Below are 23954 nucleotides of genomic sequence, written 5' to 3'. Positions count from 1 at the left end.
TCTGTCTTTTTTGTTTATACTGTTAAAATTATGCGGTACTATGTTGTCTGACCTACATGCTAAAATATATTAAGAATATTTAATGTTGCAGTGCTGATTAGTAGCCGATGCTGCCTTCATGTACCCAGGGAAATATCAACTTTACCAACGTAATGGAGGGGATGCAGATGCATGTAAATGATGGTAAAAGTGATATATATATATTGTGTGTGTGTTAAACATACATTTTGACCTGCATGTCCTCTAGGTTGCAGGGAACACACATCCAGTCACTTTATTAGAGTGTATGGGTACTCTGTGTTTCCACATGTATGAAAAGTGAATATGATATGGCTCATTTAAACCCTTTCATCTGCTCATACATGGTTTACAAAAAGGCACAGAGAACATAATATGACTGTGATTTTTAAACTTCTAATATATTGAAAATGTATTTATCTCTCTACTCGGGTTGTATGAAGAAATGGATGCAAGCAGCCCCTTGCATTTTGGTTGGTACCATTAATTATGTGTGATATATTCATGCACAAGTAGACTAAAGGCCTGTGCATGCTAAAAGACCCCTACCTACAACCTCTGCTGGAACTGCAAAATAAGAGAAAGGAGAAAAACATGAATACCAAAAATGCCAAGAGCATTGTCTTCATGAAAATTGCATTTTTGTATAATTTAAATCAATTCATTTATATAGTTTTACCTCGTTAGAGACACATTGGAAGAGTTGAATTGAAGCATTTAGGTTATATGGTTGGGTTGGTTAGGTTTCGGCATGAGAAATTAGGATTAGGGTAAGAATATCAGGGTAAACCAGTCAGAGGCAGATTAGGTGGGTCATAACTTCACCATCCTGGGACAAAAATATCTGGAGGCACCTGCAGGGCGCTGCTGGGATCGATGTTTAAAGGTTTTGTATGAAAAGAAAACAACGTTTTTACCACGCTAAATCATTTAAAACAAAAAACACTGTAATTCCTGGGGACGTTAACATATTTTTAAACAGCTATGTTTTAAATGTATGGATAAATGCATTAGTTTGGGGTTTAAGGTTCTGTTAGCTAATTAAAGGCTCGTGCTAGCAAACATGTTAGCTTTGGTTGAGCTAACGTTAAAATTTTGGCTAATGTCAAAATGTTTACCAAACAAAAGCTTATGTTGCTTGAAAATGTATGAATTCTGACTTAATTCATTAGTTAAAACTGCTAAACTAGTTAGCAAACTAATTAGCACTAAGTCAACTTCAAAAATATTTGAATGCCAGACAAAATAAGTTTTAAGTTTTAAATTTCAACTTGGAAACTGAGGAGACTCTTGACCTGATGAATGAGTTGAAATTGTATGAATATGAATTATAATATACCAGGAATAACTCAAATAACGCTAAAAGACTATAGCTAATTTTCCAGATAACTTGTCTGTTACATAAATTATGTTTTCACATTTTTTTCTAAACGTTGTACCCCCTGTTAAAGAGGAGGATATAGCTAACATCTAGAAAGAGCTTGCTATTTTGTCTGCTCTTCTCTACACGTTAACCAAAATACAGTGACAGAAAACTCTCCAACTAGGGTTAGGCGATATGGATAAAATCAGATATCACAATATTTTTGACCAAATACCAATATATACCAATATTGTAACAATATTGTAGGAATGACTATTTGTGCTTTTGAAAAATATTTAGAGATTTTTGATAAATAATCATCAGTAATGTGAATATAATGACTGAGTGGGTATATAAAAATAATAGAACAGCTACAACAGTCTGGTAAGTTCAGAAAATTACATCACTTTACTGTAATGCAGCCTTTAAAACCAGGAAAAGACAATATTAATGCCATATCACAATATATCCAAAATCTAAGATGATATCTAATCTTATGTCAAGATATTGTTTGCATTGCTGACGGCTGCACTGTGATTACATGCGTAACAATCTCAAGGCTGTGGTTTAACTTTCTCTCCTTGGTGCATTACAGAACAGTCACTGACATAACTCACCCAAAGGTAATCCAGACATCATGTTGCTTGATAGAAATGTGCCCATTTAATGGATGGCAGTTCTTTTAATTTGTCTTTTCATGGCTTAGATATGGTGGTTAATACCTGCTCAACTGAATCACAGGAGATGCGAATAAAGACATTGTGGTTTACTCCCTCAGTCACACTCGCACATACACAAAGACACTGTGCACACAAAGACACACGTACACCATCACTTTGAAACACTAACCCACGTTTTGCACATCCCCTCCCTCCTCAGCCTGGGGTCACGGTGTCATTTTATGATAGTAGCCAATTCTAGCAGGGATCATTTAATTCTCCAACATGATTGATACCAGCGTAGGTTAAATGGGAGAAAAAAGGTCTGTTCTATTAAGAGATCAGTGGCTAGTGGAGACCTCCCACTTAAATAGTCATATTTTGCAGTGTGTGTGTGTGTGTGTTTGTGTGTGTGTCAGTCAGTTTCTTGGTTATATTGAGGGGACAGAGACAGTTCCAGGGGATTATCCACAGGTCAAATTAAATAACTTAGATAATTTAAAAAGCATTGACAGTGCAATTTGTCCATTCAGTGTTATTGCTCTGACCCCTATTTGTGTCAATGGGCTGGTTCATTTTAACCTAGATGGCTTGTCAAGGTGTTATCTTCTCAGTGCAATGGTGTAAAACAAAGAAAGAAAAAAATCCTAATGGTCATTTCAGAGCCATTACGTGAGATTGTAGTGATTGAGAAACATTACGAGGCTTTAATGTGTGAGCCTGTTATTTCTAATAAAATCATTTAGCAGTAAAAATTGCAGATGAGGAAGTAATTATACTGTAAGTGGAAAAGCTGAGTGTTACTGCTTATTAAACTGCCTATTCTATTAACCTTTTTCAACAAAATGATTTTTTTCTTGATTAACAGGGAGAAGAGGCTCAGCGGGACCTTGGCCAACCCTGAAACAACTCGATGGATCTCAGGGCGGACTCTGGGAATCTCAACACCCAGACCATCGTAAGTTACGACTTCTGACAGTACAAGACAAGGCATACAACATTCATCGGCTTCTGTTTTTATACACCTATTTATAAAATCATATGAACAATTTCAAATTATTGTACTTTTCTCATTTTTGGTCCCAGAAATAAAAGTTCTGCATGTTTCCTGATATTTAAAAAAAAAGGCTGGGGTAGGACCTATGCAGAATTTATATTGACAAACTGATGAATCAGTTGTTTATTTACTGATTAGATATTTACTAGAGTTAGCTTATTAATTTTTTCCTTATTGTATGCAGCAGGAAATGACACTGAGCATGTACTGTCTTTGTCCTACAGTCTGCACTTTGTCTTTTGAATATCTTAAAGGTGTCAAACTGATGTAATTCTGATGCATTTAGGGAGTCTGTCTTCTTAGCTAAATTAAAATTTTGATTATGTTTTTGCAGGTAGGTGGACCAGAGACCCAGCAGGAGCTGTCTCTGTCCAGTGCTCCCTGTCAAACAGAAAGCGGAGGCACCATCTTACTACAGTTGCTGGAATTTAAAACCCATCTAGTCGAGGCTGTAGAGGAGCTGCACATTCGAAGGGTATAGTAGCAGTTTGAAAGTTTTTATACTTTTTATATTGACGCCTTATTGAAAAAGATGCTTTTAGTTTAAATTCCAACTTGTGAAATAACAGCATCACTTTACTGACTGCACAGAAGTCAAAGTTTCTGATGTTTGTATGTAAAGTGATAACCAGCAGGTGCCTGGCTTTTTATGCATGTTCTTTTAATGTCACCATCTAAAGCAAATATATAAATATATAATAGAGACTAATGCACACAAAAATAAAAATTATGAAAATTGTAAAAAATACAACAAATAACATAATTAAAAACTAGCTGAAATAGATACAAGACAATAAATAATAAAATTGATAATAGGGAATAAAATATTTTAAAACATGAATACAATAAAATAAATAATTGGACATTGCAGTCATTCCTCTCAAACATTCCTCTGCATCTTATCAGTATTTATTTAGTGGAACTGAGACACTAATGGCTTTCTTTTGGCTAAAGGGGAGTGTAATTTTGTAGAAAAGTGGAGAGAAGTTGGTATTATAATGTTCTTAGAGAACACTACTTGCCTTTTGTCCGGGTTTGATGCACATTATGTCAAGATGGAGGTCAAACAAGCCATTTGGCCCTTGACCATTAAGTAGGAAGTACATTTGTTTGTAAAAAGGCAACATGAACAAAAAAAACTGTTTCTACCCTCCAGCAAGTACTTTCAACCTGACAACACATCCTGAGTGTGCTTAAAGGTTAGAGGAGCAAAAATGGGATGTCAGTTGTTTGTTGCAATTTCGTCTTTTATTGTTATAGTCATGTTAACTGGGACGCAAACATTAGATGGTATATCAGTCTGATCCTCCTCAGGCGCTGCTGCTATCAGAGTAGCACTTTGTAGTTGTGTGGTTCGCAGGGTGGAGAGGTTAAGAAGAAGAGGATGTCATGATGGTGCCGGACATTCCTGAGCAGGTCAAATTCCAATGGGTTTGTTTTGTTTTTTTTAATACAATACAACCCGCTGGTTTAGTTGGTGAGAATGTGATATACTTGTAGATTTAACCCTTAATGAGAAAGCTCTATGTGTACGGACAGACGGGAAGGTGAAATGCATATGAAAGTCAGTGTGAGCTGGGAAGCATCTTTGCAATATTCAAATAAAGACTAATTATTCCAGGTCAAATATAAACAAAGACATGTTGTGACGAATCACAGTGACGTATGCATAATAGAAAACTTTTGGATAAACTATATCTAACTTCTTCTAACTACACTATCAAATAAACCTTCACATCTTCACGCCCAGAAACTTATTTTTTTTTCTTTTTTAATGCCTAGTAAAAGGCATCCATTCAGAACCGCGATAAAACAGTAAAGAGATGAAAAGCCATGACAAATATATGAGTCGTGAATCCCTGTATATACCTACATACCAGAAATCATATATTATCAGATATTGTTTAGCAAAATATAAATTAAAAGATGTTATTGCCTCCAGCTCTAAGTTCATCTGCTGTTGCCTACTTTGATTTACATGGATTACCAGGATTAATAAAGCTTTTTAGTGTCTTTTTTAACACACACACACACACACACACACACACACACACACACACACACAGTAATTATTCCTCAGTGGGAAAATAACAGCTTTATCTCCTGTGCCCTCCTTCTTTGCAGTGCCACGCTGGTAGCGTAGTTTAATAGGAACTTATAAAATAAACTCACTGAGTTAACCAGCTCCCACATGCACATAAAAAAGTCCCGTGGATATAGAGAGCAATTGACTTTTACCTGCCTTCTCCGGGGTAAGAGGGAGGATAGGGATGGCTTTCCACAAATATCACCTCCCTTGTAATGTTCGTCTTTCTCCAGGTGCTTCTACAAAACATACAGAGGAATGAACCAGGGAAACTTACTGCACTTTGCTCAACTCCAGAGAGTTTTTTTTCCCACAGAATGGAAGAGATAGTGAATTTTCTCGCTAGGATCACGCCGTACCAGCCATCATCCCATTTGAATTTATTGTCTTATTTCATTTAGCAGGTGTCGTCAGGTTGTCTGTATGACTGATTGTGAATTTGTCTTTATGTGATTGGTCTTGGCCAGGTTTGTGGAGTATCAGGTTTATGTAAATTATGTCTTTCCATGGTTCAGGATGCAGAGACACGCCTTGAGGATCAGATCAGTAAACTGTTGTTGGAGAAGCAGGAACTGGAGTGGGAGAAGGTACAGCTGGGCCTCGCTGGCTCTACATCAACTTTCTGTAAAAAATGAATGAAATGAATGATGAATAAAAAATTTTATTACGTTGTTTTGATCAACTTTGCTTTTTCCTGTATGACAGGAATCCCTCCAACATCAAATTGAAACCGTGACAAACCAGCACACAGAGTCACTCACCAAAGTTAAGAAGCAGGTACTTTTGTTAGGGTTGCACATCTAAATTAAGACTTTTAACAATGCACATAAACATCTTTTCTTTTCCTTTCTTAAGTTACAGGCCAAAATCAGAAAGATTGAGGAGGAGAAGGTATGAAGGGCTTATATCCAAAAGTGTCACCATGATTCTCAGAGCATTTCTTTCAATTAATGTTTTTAGTGGAGTAGTAAATTCACTCATCTCAGTTGCACAATCTTGGCCAAGGAGTGGATTCTTTTGCATTGTGTTTTAGTATTTATTACTTTTTTGACACTCACAATAATAATATAACATTTCAGGGAAAATACCAGGTCAGCGCTGAGTTAAAAGACAAGGAGATTAACAACTTGAAAGAGGAGCTGAAGTTGTTGCAGGTACTGAGCCGTACAACACTCACAGGCTCTTCTCTCAGCCTTTCTATCTCACTCACGCACCAGCGCTTCCATTCATCTCGTCACCTTTCTAACTTTCTTTTTCTCATTCTTTCTTTCGAATCAGAGAAAAACAGATTTTTATCATTGAACCGAAGCTGTTAAAAAAGAGAAGTAAATAATGATTCCCATGCTGACCAGAGTCAAGGGCATAAAGTGTTAGTGCACAGGCCTGACCCAGTTTGGCTCCTAGAGTGTTCGTCTTCAGGCTTGACACCACAGAGGTGATATATAGCCGTCCCCACAGTCCACTGCACTTTAACAGCCCAGCCGTGCTACAGAGACAATAGAGACTGTTTTTGATATTCTATCTGGGAGACACTGACTGCAGTGTTTGGCTATCGTGAGGCCCGGGTGTGTTCATTCTTGTAACACGGTCCAGTGGATTCTTTTAATTTAACACATTTTCACATCAGTGGCAGTTGGGATTGAAGTGATTTAATTGCCATGTACCTTGACGATCTGCTAAATTACAATTATGTGCTCAATTGGAACAGTATGGTTCAATTCCTCCATTTTAGTACTTTATCGTTATTTTAATCCCAATAAATTACTGGGCTGATGAATATCCATAGCAATATGGCTCAGTATTTTTACATTTCTGGATTTAAACAAACAATAGAAGGTGTATGACTGCTCCCAACTTCATTAATGAAAAAGACCATTAACTTTTTATTTTATTATTAATTAAGAATGTATTTTTGGAAGGTCATTATGATATTTTTGGGAACATTAGGTTTGTTTTGATACTGTCGCATTACCTGGTAAAATTATGAAAATCCTGCAATAGGCTCCAGGTCTCAAATAAGTAGTCGTACAGGTACAGATCAGTGCTTCTTAACCTAAATAGCTAATGTTGGACCCTTCCTACATGACACATTGTCCATGTCACTGGTTGCACAAGAGTATTTCACTTGTTTGTGTTGTTTCATTTGATTAATCATCTGGAGAGTAGATAAAGTATTTCCTTTGAAAAATTAACATAAATCAATTTGCAACCCCTTAAAGGTTATCTGGTGGTTTGGATCCCTAGAATGAAAACCTCATTGGTATTGGTTAATGAAGTCCTGGTTGTGTAGTAAATGTTCTCAAAAATCTGAAAACAAAGTGTCAGTGCACACTTGACAACTAACAGAGACAAAATATAATCATAGAGCTCCAAAAGAAAGTTTGAATGTTTCTGCTATTTTGCATGATGTGCAAAAATGTCTGTTGTATCAAGAGATCAGAGGTTGTTTTGTGTGTGTTTACATGAAACAGCAGATGATAAATCAGTCTCACCTCAAGCTTGATTTAGCATCTTGGTTTAATGTATACATAGATGTAGTGTCATTGGTTAATGTACAGAAAATCCTGATTGTAACATTTCATTATTTTCATTGTTTTGGATCCTGAGAAGAAGAGTGGAATATCTTTCAAATTCATATACAGTAACCCATAATGCTCTGCTCATCAGGATGGAAACTCTTCATCTTGTTGAATTTCTTTTACTGCTGTTTTACAGTTGCTGAAGTACAACTTGGAGAAGAAATCAAGCGAGCTGGTAAGAAAGGATTTTCCACTTGTACAAATTGTTGACAGAGAATGGGTGGGAGTGAGAAAAATTAAAAGAGGAGGACGAGGGAATGGTGCTAAGGAGGGATGGCTTTGGACGGAAGAGCTCATCAGGAGTAACGGATAGGGAGTGTGTGACACTTTGAACTGCCAGCACAGCAGAGAAAATATCTCTATTAAAATATTTTATAACTGGGCCTCGCTCGGTTTAACCCTCTTCACATAACAGTGGCACAGCAAGGGAGTTGAAGAGCGCTGGTGTATTGGAGACAGGGAGGAGGGAGTGAGAATGAGAATGAAGGGAGCGAGTAAAGAGAGAGAAGAAAAGAATTTGCTCAGCTTGATACAGACAATCAAACTGTAATGGCAGTTTGAAGAGCGATAAAGTGCTCTGAGGCATACAGTGAGTCGATTCCCTCTTCCCACTGAAAGAGACAGACTCTGGCTGTGTTAAACCATGATCCTCTCAATCACCTGACAGCTGTTTCCACTGTAGTGTTCGAAGTCTGACAAGATGTGCCTCTGCATTTTACCTCCTCTTGTTTTGTGTCTGCCCCTAAACTTGGCAAAAGATGAACTTCTTCCCCTTAAAGGAAAAGTTACACCTTGGGAAATAGGCTTGTTTAGTCTCTTAGTGAGAGTTAGATGAAAAGATCGTTGCCACTCTTGTGAGCTGAATAAGGAGCTACAGCCAGCAGCTGGTTAGCCTAACTTAGCTTAAAGACTGGAAGCTGGGGGTGACAGCTAGCCTGGCTCTGTCTGACAGTTACAAAATCCAACAACCAAAGTGATGACAAGACTCAAGGAAGTCACTGCTCACAGCCAAGGAATAGTCCCGCACATAATCCTCTGTAAAAACCCCTGCTTCCAGTCTTTATGTTAAGCTAAGCTAATCAGCTGCTGGCTGCAGCTCCCAATTTAACAGACAGATAAGAGAGTGGTAGAGAGATGTCGATCTTCTCAAAGATCTTCTCAAAGCAAATTCACCGAAATTATTATTAAATTAAACTATTGCTTAAAGGAAAAGAAACATATTTTACAGTTGAAACATTTTTCAAAGTTCATCCTCATTCATCTATGTATTAATTCAGTGATTCATTCTTGCAACATATTTGGAGTTAAGTAAGTGTTGGGTAATGTAGTGTTTTTGCACTGTACTTGGACAGATCTGAGAGTCAAACCATGTCCAGTACTGTGGCAACTTTTTCTCTTGTTTTTTCTCTCTGTAGAGGGCGCTCATTTCTTTGTCTGTTTTAACTATAGGGACAGAAACTAGCCTTGCAGAGTCGGTCAAAGGACAGCCATCTGAACCAGCTGGGGGAGGTGGAGAAACGTTTCAGTGCTCTGTCCAGGCAGTGTGCCATGGTCAAGCAGGCCCACGAGAAATTAGAGCAGAATGGTAATTGATGGATGAATGGAAGAAATGCATATCGATGTCTTCCCTGTGTTGATGGCTGGAGGTTTGCTGATTTTATTACACTAAAAAAATAAAGTTTCCATCAAGTCAGACACAACTGCACTAACAACATTCCACCCACATCAGGATACATACAGTGCATCAATATGTGCTGCTGAATGTTAACCTGGTAGTATACCTAAAATGTTCTCAGTGTTCATGTTATTAGATCTTACAGAAGGGGCCCTGTTTTGCCCCCAGAGCAGCCTGAATTATTTAGGGAATGAGCGTAACAAGGTGCTGGAAACAATTCACAGGGATGTTAGTCCATACTGAGTCTGACTTGATACAATAGGATAATTCAACTCCTCCAAAATTTTCAGCAGCACATTAATTCCTGCAAAAATCCTCTTTCACTTCATCCCAAAGATATTATTTTGGGGTCAAGATCTGGGTAATAAACAGAGGTCACTGTCATGTTACTTTAAATACTCCTCTAGGAAATTATGATAAAGAGTAGACTTTATGGCTATGAAGTGATCTCCCAGGTCAGGTGTTAAATAATGCTCAGTTGCTACCAGGAGGCTTTATGTGAGCCAAGAAAACATTCCCATAACACTGACACCAGCAGCCTGTCCTGTTGACGCCAGACACCGGGCTGACTCATGGATCCATGTTGTTGATAAGAGAATATGCATCCTGTCGGTAAATCGGACATTTTGCTACTCTTCAGCCATCCACTTCTGTTGACTAGATATCCATTATAGCTTCCCGTCCTTGTTATCAGCTGACAATAGAGGAGCTGTGTGCTCCGAGATGACCTATTAAGTTCTGATGTTTACTTCTGGGCCCTGGATGTCCTCTGAGTGGATGATAACAGTCTACATAAATGGGGAGACAGAATTAGTAGAGTACATTTACATAGTGTATTTGGTTATGAATGTTGACAGTAGATAACAGTTTCTCTGGAGCTCATACCAATATATGCATTACTTTATACAATGTTGTATTATTGTTGTAAATACAGTAGTTTGCCTTTGTAATCAAAAAAACGGGGATATGAAATGAGTGAATTAACAGCAGAGGGCTCTACATTATCAGGTAGCTATTGCAATTTCAAATTTGAGCATGTATCGTTGTCACAACTACAGCGGCCATTTTTAAAAACATGTATCTCACATTTCTAAACCACAGTATCTCTATTTATGCAAAGGGATGATGCAATCATATATTTGTCTCATGGCGCCAGGGCTGTAGCTAATTTAAAATGCTAAATGTTCCGTGGCCTGTCTGGAAATTGTTTCACAATTCACTGTAAGAAACACAGAACAGCCAGAATGAGAATATAAAACTACAGTGTCTCATGTAAAAGTCAATAGTTTGAATGTTGAAAGTTTCTGATGCTTATTTTGAGTTTGTGAGTCATACAGGATCCATTCTTGTCTGCCCTCATGGATGTCTCTCACTAATGATAATATTTGAACTAATTAGTTATGAAATAGTATTATATGTGATGACTATTATCTCCTACCGTGTGTAATTCTTACAGTTGATGAGGCCATGAGAATCAATAACAAACTGACTTCTGCAAATGAAAAACAGGAAGCAACCATCGTGTCATTAAAGAAGGTATGTGGAAAAGTGCCGTCAATTTGTTATCCAGCGAATACAAATCCAAGTTTACTCCAAGAAATAGTTTTTAAACTAAAGTAGTCAAATTAAGTGATTTGAAAGGAATCAACTTGGATCATTTTGTAAGTTTGAAATGTTTGAACGTGTGGTGTTTTCTCAGGAGTTGGAGGAGGTCAGTAACAAGCTGATCAAGACCAAGATGTTATCAGTACGACATGATAAGACCCAGAGTCCTTCAGGCAGAGAGCAGCATGTACAGCAGCTGCACCAGAAGCTGAACACGGTAGATTACTAACACGTTTTTCGTCATAGTTGATACTCATCTCTTTCACATCAACATGACTATCAAATTAAAACAATAATTAACTGGAAAGCTTTATTAGTGGATCGTTTATATTTAAGACTACAGTTCAACTTACTGATTTGGAAGGTAAGTAGAGATCAGCACGTACACATGTATGTCACACAGCTTGTGAGAAACGTCTTAACCGGGATGTGAGACGTTCCTTGACTCATGTTTAGGAAACTGAAATGAACAAGAAGCTCAGGGATGAGACTGTAGCTGTGCGAGCAGAGAAACAGGTGAGAAACTATAAAATAAATAAAACCTTATGGGATCTCAAGCTTATCCTCGATGCTTTTCCTCCAGTGATATTTTTTTTTGATGAGCAAATAAGCTAAAGCTAAGCCTGCCCTGTTGTATACAGTAACTGTAATGCTTCATTCAACATACTGTACCTTCATTTTAAGTATGTATGTGTGCGTGTTTGTATAGGAGGTGATGAAGACTCTGGAACATACCCAGCAGCTGTTGTTGAACCAGACACACACTGTAAGCAGAATAGAGCTGGAGCTTCAGACACAAGAGGAGCAGTATCAGGTCAGAGTCTGTCATACTGTGCTGCTTCATGGACATGACAGAACTGTAAATGAAGGCAACAAGTACTGCTGTTCATGCAACACCACAGACTTACTCTTCCCCATGCCTGTAATGATCCCATTTAGAAATCTTTCCTGCCTTATGAGTCAGCTGTTCTGACTGCACATCATATCATGTATTGTATTCACTGATGAAGTGACACTGATACTGTTTCTGGAAGAGTTCCTCTTGTCTTTCAAGTCAAGTCAAATGTATTTATAAAGCACATTTAAAAACAAACCACATTGACCAAAGTGCTGTACAGACCAGAGCAGGTAGCTAAAATCACATGTACAAGAAATACTGACATAAACAACAAGGCACACAGCTTGTAGGCACAAATAGACAACACATGAGCAAAGGCACAAGCCAAAAATCAGCCACATCAGAAGGATTCAAACACTAGTGAATAAAAATAAGTTTTGAGCCTGGACTTAAAAGAGGAGGGGGCAGATCTAATGGGGAGGGGAATGCTGTTCTACAGTTAGATTGTGCGACAACCAGGACTGACTATACCTGTCCTCAACTTTGCTAATGAAAAATTAAAAAAAATTTCGCACTTTGCAAGGAACACATCTAAGCTGATACTGGAGGCAGGGCAGATGACTGAATTTATGGCGCAGAATAAGACCTTGGGATTATTAGAGTTGTTGGAAATTAGGTCATAAGAGTAACTGCTTCTTGATATTTGTGAAGATTATTTCTCAAAATTTCAAAGGAAGTTTGAAGTTTACCATTCTTCCACTTTGGTTCAGATATTCTGCACTCCCTCCTCAGAGCTCTGGTGGTGTCATTAAGCCAAGGCAGACATTTAAACTTAGGCTGTTTCAATTTAAGGGGAGCAACAGTATTCAGAATAGAAGAGCAGGTGGTATTAAATAAGGAAGTAAGTTCCTCAGTGCTGAGATGGTGAGGAGAAGCCACAATAGTGCAGGTATTGGGAGCAGCTATGAGAGCCTCAGAAAACTTATAGGCAGTCGAAGAGTTAACGTAGCCAGAGCAACGTACAGGAAGATGAGATTTAGTAGAAGAGAAAGGCAGACATGCATCAAATATGACAGCACTATGATCATCAATTATATCCACATTGCAGATCGAAAAACCAAACGATAAGACTAGATCGAGTGTATGGCCTAGTTTGTGAGAGGGGCCGGTGGTAAACAGAGCAAGACTAAAAGACTCAACCAGATGTATCACCTGTGCTGTATTTGCTGGGTTCCTGCCGGTCATAAAATACAGAATTAACATAGGATTTTGAGTGGAGACAAGTAAAGCTAGGAAGTTTATTCCTTTTCAGATTCATAGTTGGTAGGGAAAATAACGGTTGAATGTTCAGTGCAACTTGAATTCCATGTTTATCGCATTAGATGGTAGATTTCAGCTTTTCCACAGCCCAACTGTTTTAGAAGCTCTAATTTAATTGAGTTGAAATGAAGCTGAGGAGCAAAGGATAATCCAGGAAAATAATAGAATTTGTAGCTCAAAGAAAGAAATCTTATCAAGTCATTGAGTCATGAAATGTCATGGACTTTAAAACCATTATTTACTCTCACAGTTATAATTTGTCTAAAAGTAAAGCTGAATTTGATATGAAAGTAAAGCTTTTTGGCTCACAAGTGGACACAGAAAATTAGAAATTAGAAAATTATCTTGAAAAACCATATAGCGACCCAGAATTACAGTAATATCTCATTTAACAGAAAAACTACTTCTTTAGCATTACTTAGAAAAATAAAATTCGTCCCTCCAGGTCATCTGGAATTTAGACACATAATGTTGTTCCTTGAGTGTTTTCCACATTACTTAGTCTGTTATTGCAGACAGTCGACGCAGGTAACGCAGAACGACACTGTCTAATCATCCAGATAGAAACTGCAACTATGATGATTTTAGGCTTATGAGATCATGATTTAAGGGGAAATAAATATTTTTTAAATAAGATGGGGGGAAAATGGGAGAATCATCAACCGAGAAGAACACCAGGAGAAGTCAGCTGGCAGGTATATAGGCTTTTTCCCTCTCGCTAGTCAGTGAGATGTGCTTTACTGTGCTGTATTTTGTGCTGAATAAGAAACTAGAACAGCTTCTTGGAAAACTACTGTGAGTGGTGACATTTTTGTTGTTGTTCTTGATTTCTCTTTTTCTTTTTACTTTCATGGATACTCATAACTTTCTCCTATAATTCTTGTGCTCTAAACTGATTACTGTGCAAATGTGCTGTATGTCAACATGGATTTGAGTGACAGAGAATGTGCTGTATATCTTCCAGTAAAACCCTGCACCACCTATTGGTTCCACACAGATCAGGAATTTTCCAGGGTCTATTGAAATGATTATGGACTGAATTTATAGAAGGACAGAAATAAATGACGACCATCGTTTCTGTCCATAAATATGATGAATGTGGTGTTGTATATCACAACATTTACATTTACATTAGTGAATATAGTCTACTCCGCAACTGAATAATAGTTAGTGTGTTTATCCTGCATTTATGGCTTTAGAGTTTATTGTTCTCTTTTCTTTTCTCTGTGCCCCCTTCTTATTTTTAATTCACCTATTCATTAATGTATTAAAATCATTATTAAAATGACACAAGCCAACTGATTTGTATTAGCAAGAAGTCCTCTCTCTCTCACTGCCCTGTTTAAGACCTTCTGTTCACGTTAAATAAACACATAAAAATTTAGTATTGCATTAAAAATTCTATGGGTGATTAATTTTACTGCAGGCCCTTAAGCAGGAACATGAGGTGATGCGAGAGAAAAGCAAGGCAATGGAAGACAAGGTGGCCCAACTGATGGAGAGCTACACTGCTTCCAAGACCGTCTGGGACAAAGAGGTAGAAGAAAAACTGAAGTGTGAGAAAAGGCAGTGTGACAGTGACATTTTTATATAACATGTAATGGAAAAGGAAAAATATTCGTCATCAAATGTTGTTTGTCATACCAAGACACCTGAAAGCGTAATCATGTCTTTCATTCTTGTGTGTGTTCGTGTGTGTTAAACAGAAGACAATGTTTCTGGATCGCATCAAGAGTGAGCAGCAAGACCATCAAGCAGTGAAAGAGGCGTACGACGAGCTTCATCAGAAACACACTGAACTGTCCGCACAGGCCAAAGCACAAGCTCAGCACCTACATGAATTGGAGGTACAGACACAAACGCGTATATAGTGGCACGTATATGTGTATCAAAACACACACAGGAGTTAGTGATGTTACCACATACTGAGATGAAGCTACTTCAGATACATTATATTGTAACTGGCACTTGAAGGTGTGCCTCATATTGTCACCACCTGAACCTTGATGTTTTTAAATTGGAAGATTAATGTAAATGTGTACCGGGTCCTATGCAGCTGTAGGAGGCCTCATCAGGCATATGAGAAACACCTGCATCTGCTTAATAATCTTACATATCCAGAAGTGAAACACTAAGCGTGAGTTGGTGTTAAAACACTCACATTTTAACAACAAGGGTGATATGTTATTGGTTGTCAAACAATAAATATTACAAAAAAAAGTCGAGTTTGAAGACTAGTTTGAGGGCATTTTTCTAATGTGGAAACTTTGGGCAGAATATTAGAAAAAGCAGTCAGAAAGCACTAAGGAATCCAAAATGAACTGTAGAAAGTTCAATGATAAGAGTAGCCACAAGTTGGTGTCACATACCCATCATGTATGGTGAATGTGTGGTTAATAACAGAAACACTCTCAATCAAAATATAGACTTTGGCAACAGAGTAAAAAGATGCAGTCGCAGATAAAACTTCCCTCACTTCCTACAACTGGCTCAGCACAGTGCTGTTATACGTTTAGCTGCTGGTGGTGTCGTCAGATGAACAAGAAGCATCGGTTCATCCTAAGCATGTGGCTGTTTGTTTTTCTCTACACAGAGGAGAGACTGCAGTCAGAGCCTCAGCGTTTCTACTGAGCTCTTCCCCACTTTATTGGAGGGAACTAGAGGAGCGAGACCTCTTAATGAACCCAACTCCAGCTCTGAGCTAACTAGCTTTGGCAGTCTGCAACACTTGGCTTCTTCTCAGAACAAATCAGACTGTCTGGAGGACACGAGCGCTGTGACTAAGCTAGTTGCCACTGGAGCAATGGGAGGTAAGCCAGCTAGATATAAAATTAAAGACTGAAACAGATTTTATTTCATTTACTATTCTGAGAGTTTAAACATACATTTTACCCACAACATACAGTATAAGCAATGGAGTGACAGATAACAGTACAGTAACAATTTTGCATTATTTTTCTATAAAGCTATGCCATTTTTATGTATAATTTAGCCAGCTGTTGAAAACCTTGTATGTTGTGTTCTCTTTCAGGACAAGAAGCCTCAACCCATCATCTGCAATCTCAATGTAAAGAGCCCTCAAACATTTCAAACCTATTTACCTTCCCACTTGACACCAACAACGTTTGCAGCCTCAATAGTCTTTCTGGAAAAATGAGCAGTGACACCAACATATTGAACAAGTACATGAACAACTCGAACACAAGTGAAAGAGATTCTGATATGGTTTCAGATGTGATGTGTACTACTTCCTCTGTGTCTGATGATAGTCTGCTGATTAGCAAAAGTAGCTGTGTGAGTAGCACAATAACAGCATCAAGCCCTGACCACACGTCTATCGATGGATCTGTACCGACCAAAGAAAACAGCAAAGAGGTAAATAGAGGAACAAGTGAGACAGAGCAGGACGGGAAGGACGACAACAGAGAAGAAGAGGACAGAAATAAGTGGAATAGAGAAGACGTCCAAGGAGAAGATGTGAAGGAGGGGGGACATGCTGGAGAAAAGAGAGGAACGCTCATGACCCAAACAACAGATAGAGTGGACAGACAAGAGTGCAGGGGAGGGGACGCCAGAAAGCCTAAAACAGAAATAAAAGATAGAGCAGAGGGAGCGGAAAGAGGAAAGACAGAAACACCAGAACCAGAGATACAGGCCCAGACAACTAGTGATAAAAACAACAAATATGAAGAGAAGAGCAACATACCGCGGGTCATTGACTTCATGGACAGCACTGAGACACCACTGACTGCCTGTGAGCCTTCAGACTCCTCACAAAGTCTCTCTCAGGTCATTAAGACGGATGCTGACTCTAGCCATGTTAACAAAGGAGGTGGCATGGGAAGAGGAGGACAGCTGCCGTGTACCTTCAGTTCTGATGAGAGTCTAAGTGTCAGTCATGGGTCTAATCCCCTTGTTCAAGCGGTGCAACACCTGTGTCAAGATGCTGAGTCACTTTGTCATTTACCAAGTGCAATTCAGCAAGTTTTTGAGAAAAACATAGAAGAGAGGCTATCTGACAAATCCAATTTCCCAGCTGAACTTTCTGAACGTAGCTCACAGACGATTTCTGCACAGTCAGGTGGTATTGTCAACATCCAAGATTTACAGACAACTCAAACACAGACAGAAACTAGTAATCCTCCTGACATTGCCAGTATTATAAATCACACAGATGAAATGCGTGATACAAAAGTAAGCGAAGAAGGTGTATTAGTGAGTACAATGATTAAACCACAAGCATTACCCCAAAGTCAGGAAATTTCAGAACAGGAGAATGGGCAGCTCAAGTCTCTGGTTACTGATGGTCAGACAAATGTGAACAGTGCGTGTGAGACTGCCAAGGAAACAGTGGAAAAATTTAATTTGAAGGATGCCTCTGACAATATAGACCCTAAATCTCAAGTGGAAACTTGTCAGGAGCACTTTAAAAATGACAAAAAAGATGTAGAAGATTTACAGACCACGGAAAGTGAAGCTGATTTGAAGCTGTTTGTCCATCAAAATTACAACAATGATGCATCACCAGGGACTGACTGTTCAAAACACCATGACCAGCCTGTTGTAAAAGACATGCTGCTTGATGATACCAATGAGTCACCCCTGCCTTTCAATAAGACTTACAGGTCATCATTTGACTGGGGCGGTGCTCAGAGAAAAACAGAAGGATCCACAACTACGTCTGTCTCCATCCTGCATCAGTTTGCCAAGGTACTACAACAAAAAGCATTACCATTTAGTGGCCATTAAGAGAACTTTTTTTTCAATTTTAGCCATCATTCATATTGGTTATGAAAACATTTCACTCACTAACTGCATTGCAGGTTTTAAAGGAATAGCTTCAGCATTAAAGGTGCAATGTGTAAGAATTGTCCACCTGATCCAAACAAGTAGGGGGCAGCATACCCCCCCACCCTTCCCCCCAAGTGCATCACCCCACCACCATTATCACTCACTGAACATAGCGTAAAGCTTACTGTTTACAGTGAATCTGTGCAGCAGCGTCAAGATATCAAAATGCTACGGAGACATTAGAGCCAGTGGTAAATTACAAAAGAGCTTAAGGAATCAGAAAGTGGTTGCACCACAGTGATAAGTTACAACATAACTCTTAACAACTCAATAGTTACAGACATGCCTCTAGGGTAGGTGTCAATCATAAAATGTCACAGAACTCACTAACGGTAAAAAACAGCAGTTTTTCTGACACACAGCATCATTTTTTTCCATTAATTGCTGCCATTTTACAAAACAGTAATCCAGTAGAGACCCTATTTATTGCAGCTGAGTTGGCCAGCTGATGTCTCATCAGCCAGCGGCTGCAGCAGCAGCCGGCTGCTGCTACAAGATTGGTGCAACTTTCCAAATAGGCGTCAATTGGATGAACTGACCACATATGGGGAATTTAAATGGTTACTTTCTCGCCTGAAAAAATATTGAAACTTAATAAAGTGACATATTAATAGTCCTACAGTGAAATTTACAGCACCTTTAATCCTGGCTATGCCATTGCTGCCGGTTGCTCTGGGCAGTACTACTTCTTCCTCTCATGTTGGACTGAAGGCAGACTGGATGCTACAGTGACTCACTATCACCCTTGAGGTACAAAGTGGTATTATGAGACAGCATGGGCCGGACATGGCCAGGGCTAGCTGGCTAGCATGCTAACTTTGGTAGATGTCTCTGCAACACAATACATAATGTAACGTCTTTTGATGTAACGTCAAAACTGTTATTGTTCTTTACATTCTGTTGATAATTTTAGTTAATTTTTGAATGTTTTAAACTAGAATTCTGGCCAAATCTTACACATTGTACCTTTAAGACTGGAGGCCTGGCTTTGTCCAAAGTAACCAGTGCCTCTAAATCTGACATGCTAACATGCTAATTAGTCAAATGAAATAATAATACCCTAATGATAATCACCTGTTTAAAGGGAAAATGAAGGTTAACTTAATGTTTTTACCGAAACTGACAGTTGTAAAGACCCACTGAGATTTAGTGGAGCTTCTTCCTGGTTCTGATTTGACCTGCTAAACGTATTGTTGTGTTTGTGTATGCACACAGTTTTAACAGAGCAGTAAAACTGATTGTCAAATTGCTAATGTTGGTTGTCCCACTGGACCTAATAAATAAATACGATTATTACTGATAGAAATATTGGCCAAGTCCACAAAAAACAAATTCAGGTTATAAAAATCTTAAAAGTATTGCTGCTATTTTGTTAGTTTAATTAGTGGAGGCTCGAGAATGTATTATATGAGCACAAAACACTTATGTTTGGCTACATGGTCAGTATTTTTATAGTTCTAGTTGTTTAGAGTTATTTTGGTCTCATTAAAACATTGGTGCCTTTTCAGGGACCCCATATTTCTGAGCAATGTACAAGTGGTGGATTCCTCGGACATCCTCCCAGCACGATACCCATGTTCCTCAAAAGCAAGCAAAAAAAAGGTGATGGTTGTGTTTAAATAATCCATTCAGCTCAAGAAACATTTTACCATAGTGGAACACAGTAGTACTGCTCTGTTGCTCCTCTGAGAACCTCTCACACAGTGACCTCTGTGTACATCTGTATTTCATACTGAATCTCATCACTAATAATCATTCATTCTAACCTTCTTGCTGTTCTTGCCATCTCACCTCATTCCTCTCAGTCCCCTTGGTGATTACCAGGGCGTCGGATCTGTTGAATGCCTCCAGTGTCTCTGGGACCGCAGCTTCCTCGAGGAGACACCAGCAGGGAGAGTGGAAAGCTGTCGGAGAGACCTGCAGAGAGACAACATCAGCAGACATGGTCAGTTACAGAAGCTGCTCTCGGGACAGCTCGAACATTTACAGACAAGGCCTCATGTGGTTTACCAGCAGTTGATACTCAAAAATAATATCAGGCACCACAGACTATACAATATCAAACTCTCTTTGGAACAGAGGCAATTTTAAAACAGATCCCAACGAGACAGATAACAGAGGCGAAACAGCAGGCAAGATTAACATGTCCATATCTCTCAAATAATGTATTGATGATTCCACTCTGCATGATCTCAACTTACAACTATGTTGAAAATTTAATTTTAACTGCTGAAGCTCATGTCCAACTACATTTCATCACAGTAAAGCCACAACATTGTTCTGCATAACGACTTAATGCTGAACAGCAGGAAATCGCCACAGTGTGATGTTCACGGAGAAACACACGAGCCACCTCAGAGGACGTTAGAATGACCCTTATAAAATATTTTCTCGATTGAATGAATCGGTTTTCTGTTCCACAGATTCAGAGCTTCATCATTTTACAAAATGTGTCTGAGTGGACCCCAGGGGAAATTTGTGCTATAGCTTAACGAATACGTTTTTTATATCAAGCTGACATGTCCTCATAAGAACTAGACGTTATAATGCTTTTTCAACATTTTTGTGGTCCAAAAAGCTCAGAGTGTGAGAGCAAGCACATATTAGCCCAGGCCAACACATTAAACAGAATGTACAGAATATCTGAGAAACATTTCAGAGGTATAAAACTTTGACAAAATATTAAGCCGAGTGTTGAGTGAAAGGACGTAGCTGATGTATGTTGAACTCATAGACGTCCCATAGACAGCCAGACAGACAGGGAATAAATGACCTGTGAAAGAAAATCTAGCTAATGATGCTTGGGCACCTCTCCTCTCTCACTCACTCAGTCTTTATCCATCTCCTCACTCTCTTTCTCTCTCTCTCTCTCTCTCTCTCTCTTTCTCTCTCTCTGTCTTTCTCTCTCACTTCATCATCCATCTCTCACTCACTCACTTTCTCCGTCCTCTTGCTACTTTTCTCTTTTTCATTCTCTGTTGCACTTTTTCACTCTCACACGCTCTCATTCTCTCTTTTGTCACCATCACCGCAAACTGTCACTCTGTTTTATAAGATCCAGGTGCTGGCAATTGAGGGAGATAGAGTACAACATGCCTCAAGTATGAGAAAAAAAACTGGTCCGATAGTTTAACAAATTGCAGCAAGGGCCAAAGCCTTCATTTTCTGCGGACTCTGAACACTGGGAACGTCACACAGAGTTCAGTTTGGGTCTGGCTACTTTCTCTGGGCTGGATACTGTTACATATCAATTGCCACTGGTTATTGTCTGCCCTGCCTTTGTTAATCGGTTAATGTTCCTTTTACCAGAAATTTTTGGTTTCCTCAGGGGTAACTGAGTCTTGAGAAAGAATGAAATTGTTTTCTGTACAGGCTAAATATGAGACAAATGCTACTGTTTGACATTATATGTGAGTCCTACTGTTTGGTGTCATTTTCATGTAGGAGAGCAGAGTTTCTCTGTCCATCACTTCTTTTCCAGCGTCCACCTCTGCCAGTGCAGTCAGTAGACAGTCATGGCAGACCACTTCAGGGTAAGTCCATTCATATGTGTATGGAAAGGGGCCCCCCTTCCTATGAACCAGAATAATTGTTCTACCCTAAAGGAACAGATAACTACGAAACGGAAATTATATCATTATCATGGACTTTTTTATGACCATCAAAAGATCCCAGATTAGGTCTGGAGTAGTCTCGCATAGCCAGACATATCTCCATACTTCATTTTAGCACTGTGCCAGCGCTGGAGAAAGGTCTGGAGCTACATATCAGCTCTGCTGCACACAGATGCAGTAAACAGGGTTAGTGTTAGGGTTAACAGTGATAATGCATAATCCAAGTCCAACAAGCCTGGGATAATGTGTGATTAGTGGTCATCCAAACTCTTGTAGAATCTGACTGGCACAGAACAGACTTGATTATTGTTGTATTTATTTCCAGGGGAAATTTTTCTCAAAGCTGCAGTCCATAATTACTCGAAACAATGTTATAGCTACAGTATCTAGCTAGGTGAATGAAAATGTTCTTGATCAACTAAGTAATAAGTCCTTATTTTATTCATCCTAGTGATTACATTACACACTAAAGTAAAATTTGCAATACTATAATTTTGGTGTAAAAGCTGTGGTTTGACCAGACATCATTTGCATTGTCTGCCACAACTGGCCACTAATCAGAACAATGAGACCCTATTATTGGGAAAATAATTCTGTAATTGCTCACTAAGATGATCTAATTTTCATTTCTCCTCACACCAGGTGTAGTAGAACTACACCAACTGCAGGTCCTAAGTCAGAGTCTGACTGGGAACTCTCCTGCTCCCAGGAGAGGGAAGAGCAACAGTCATCGTTCAGAGCCCAGATATCCAAAATCGAACAGTTCCTCAACACAGAGAGGCTCCGCTTGCCCAAAAGACGACGCATAGACAACTAAACGACCAAAACATGCTGCTTTAAAGAGGGATGCTACTGTATCTATAGTTACATGACAAAAGTGTATGTTTACTGTAGCACATATTTGGTAACTACTGTTTGTGCAGGTTTAAATGTTCTGAAATGGTATCACTTTAACTATAAAGATGAATTACTGATTCCTTTCAACTCAATTCCTGTTTGATTACATTTCAATATGTTTTATTTGCAAAATTAGAGCCTAAGCTGTAAAAATTTATGCAAGTATCTAGTTTTTAGCCTGTTCATATTACTGTTACACAAACATTTCTACATTTTATTTGAATTCAAGACTGTTGGGTTCATTTGTTTTTTCCTGTTGTGTATCATAGTGATTGTGTATTTATAGATAAGACAGGCAGAGGGTATTATTCCACTGGATGTGAATTTATTTATGCAATTTTATTTGAAAGATTTTATTTCATCATACAGTTGTATGTGTTTAAAGTGGTATTGAAATTTAGAAAATACATCTATAAAAATAAAAATGTCAGCTTGCATTGGCTTTATATGTCATTTGTTAGTTTTTGCGATGATCAGTCACATTAGTTGTTGGTTTACAATGCTCCAAATAATATAAAGAAGTTATACACTACTGCTTTATCTGAATTGAGGTCTGTGTTTCTAACCCTTATATGCCCCTCCCTAAGGAGTACATTTAGATCAACAAGGATCGCTTCCTCCTGTCTCACTGACCAGAGCAACATAACTTGGCAAAGCAAACCCAAGAAACAGCTGGCTGGCCTTTATACTCAAGTACAAATTTAATGAAACAACATTATTTGTTCACATGAGGTTCACTGGAATCACGTATTTGTCATTAATTTCACAGGGAACGGCCAAATCAATAAACAGCAAAGGCCAGGGTCTTTTGTCGGTTAAAAAGGCCTGTAACTGTTAACAGCTAATTAACATTAATTAACTTCATGGCCAATCAGGGTTGCATGTCTCAGAGGGGCTCTAACAGTGGAGGCACCTTTGGTCGTCACATTTTGTTTCTACTGCTTCTGCTGTTGTTGTTGGACCAATTACAACTTGGGACACAACTGGTTAGAATCTGTTAACACCTATTAACATAAATTAAGAGATAACAATTAGTGCAAACCCCCTAACACTAATTAACAAAAATCAATTAGTGGGGAAAACAGGCCAATTAACACATTCTAACGAGCCTCTCGTTAACTTTATGTTCCCTTTGAGGATGAACATATGGCCCCATGTGAGCATGAAGCAGCTGACCACAGATACTTGGCCTCTAATTAGTTTGACTGCTCTCATTCTACATATGTACTGTAGGATATGTCTGAAGCAATGACCTGATAAAGCTTTTGGAAGTGGGCTGGAAGAACATGAAATGATAGAGTTTTGGTTAAGTAAACATTTCTCTTCAGCTGAGCTTCAGTAGAGGGAAAAATTATAGTATCTTGGTTCCTCTTGGATCAGTTTACAGGACAA

The 23954-nt window shown here is 38.6% G+C and overlaps 1 protein-coding gene and 1 long non-coding RNA gene across 4 annotated transcripts; one reads left to right on the top strand and one right to left on the bottom strand.

The window, feature by feature from the left end:
- The first annotated feature begins 12 nt into the window (after positions 1-12).
- Positions 13-22999, top strand: LOC122985728. 3 transcript variants are annotated; one of them, XM_044356591.1, is made up of 22 exons: positions 816-904; positions 1977-2004; positions 2909-2998; positions 3432-3572; positions 5699-5770; positions 5889-5960; positions 6039-6074; positions 6263-6337; positions 7899-7937; positions 9212-9347; positions 10894-10973; positions 11137-11259; positions 11499-11558; positions 11752-11856; positions 14627-14737; positions 14907-15047; positions 15794-16010; positions 16232-17910; positions 19560-19653; positions 19857-19996; positions 21496-21584; positions 22308-22999. In XM_044356591.1, the coding sequence occupies exons 3-22, from the start codon at positions 2954-2956 to the stop codon at positions 22480-22482; spliced, it is 3630 nt and encodes a 1209-aa protein (XP_044212526.1). In that variant the 5' UTR covers positions 816-904; positions 1977-2004; positions 2909-2953; the 3' UTR covers positions 22483-22999. The 3 variants fall into 3 exon arrangements, with proteins under 3 accessions (XP_044212527.1, XP_044212525.1, XP_044212526.1); XM_044356592.1 differs by lacking the exons at positions 816-904; positions 1977-2004 and adding an exon at positions 13-183; XM_044356590.1 differs by lacking the exon at positions 1977-2004 and having other exon boundaries at positions 718-904.
- Positions 211-789, bottom strand: LOC122985730. The gene is made up of 3 exons (XR_006404177.1): positions 698-789; positions 568-585; positions 211-295 (listed from the first exon to the last, which is right to left on the bottom strand). It is a non-coding gene; the product is annotated as an uncharacterized LOC122985730 (long non-coding RNA).
- Positions 23000-23954: the final 955 nt, after the last annotated feature.

Source organism: Thunnus albacares, chromosome 7 (assembly GCF_914725855.1).
Source record: "Thunnus albacares chromosome 7, fThuAlb1.1, whole genome shotgun sequence".
In the NCBI taxonomy this organism is placed as follows: domain Eukaryota; kingdom Metazoa; phylum Chordata; class Actinopteri; order Scombriformes; family Scombridae; genus Thunnus; species Thunnus albacares.
Note: the sequence above shows the minus strand (reverse complement) of the source record. Positions and strands in the feature narration are given on the sequence as shown.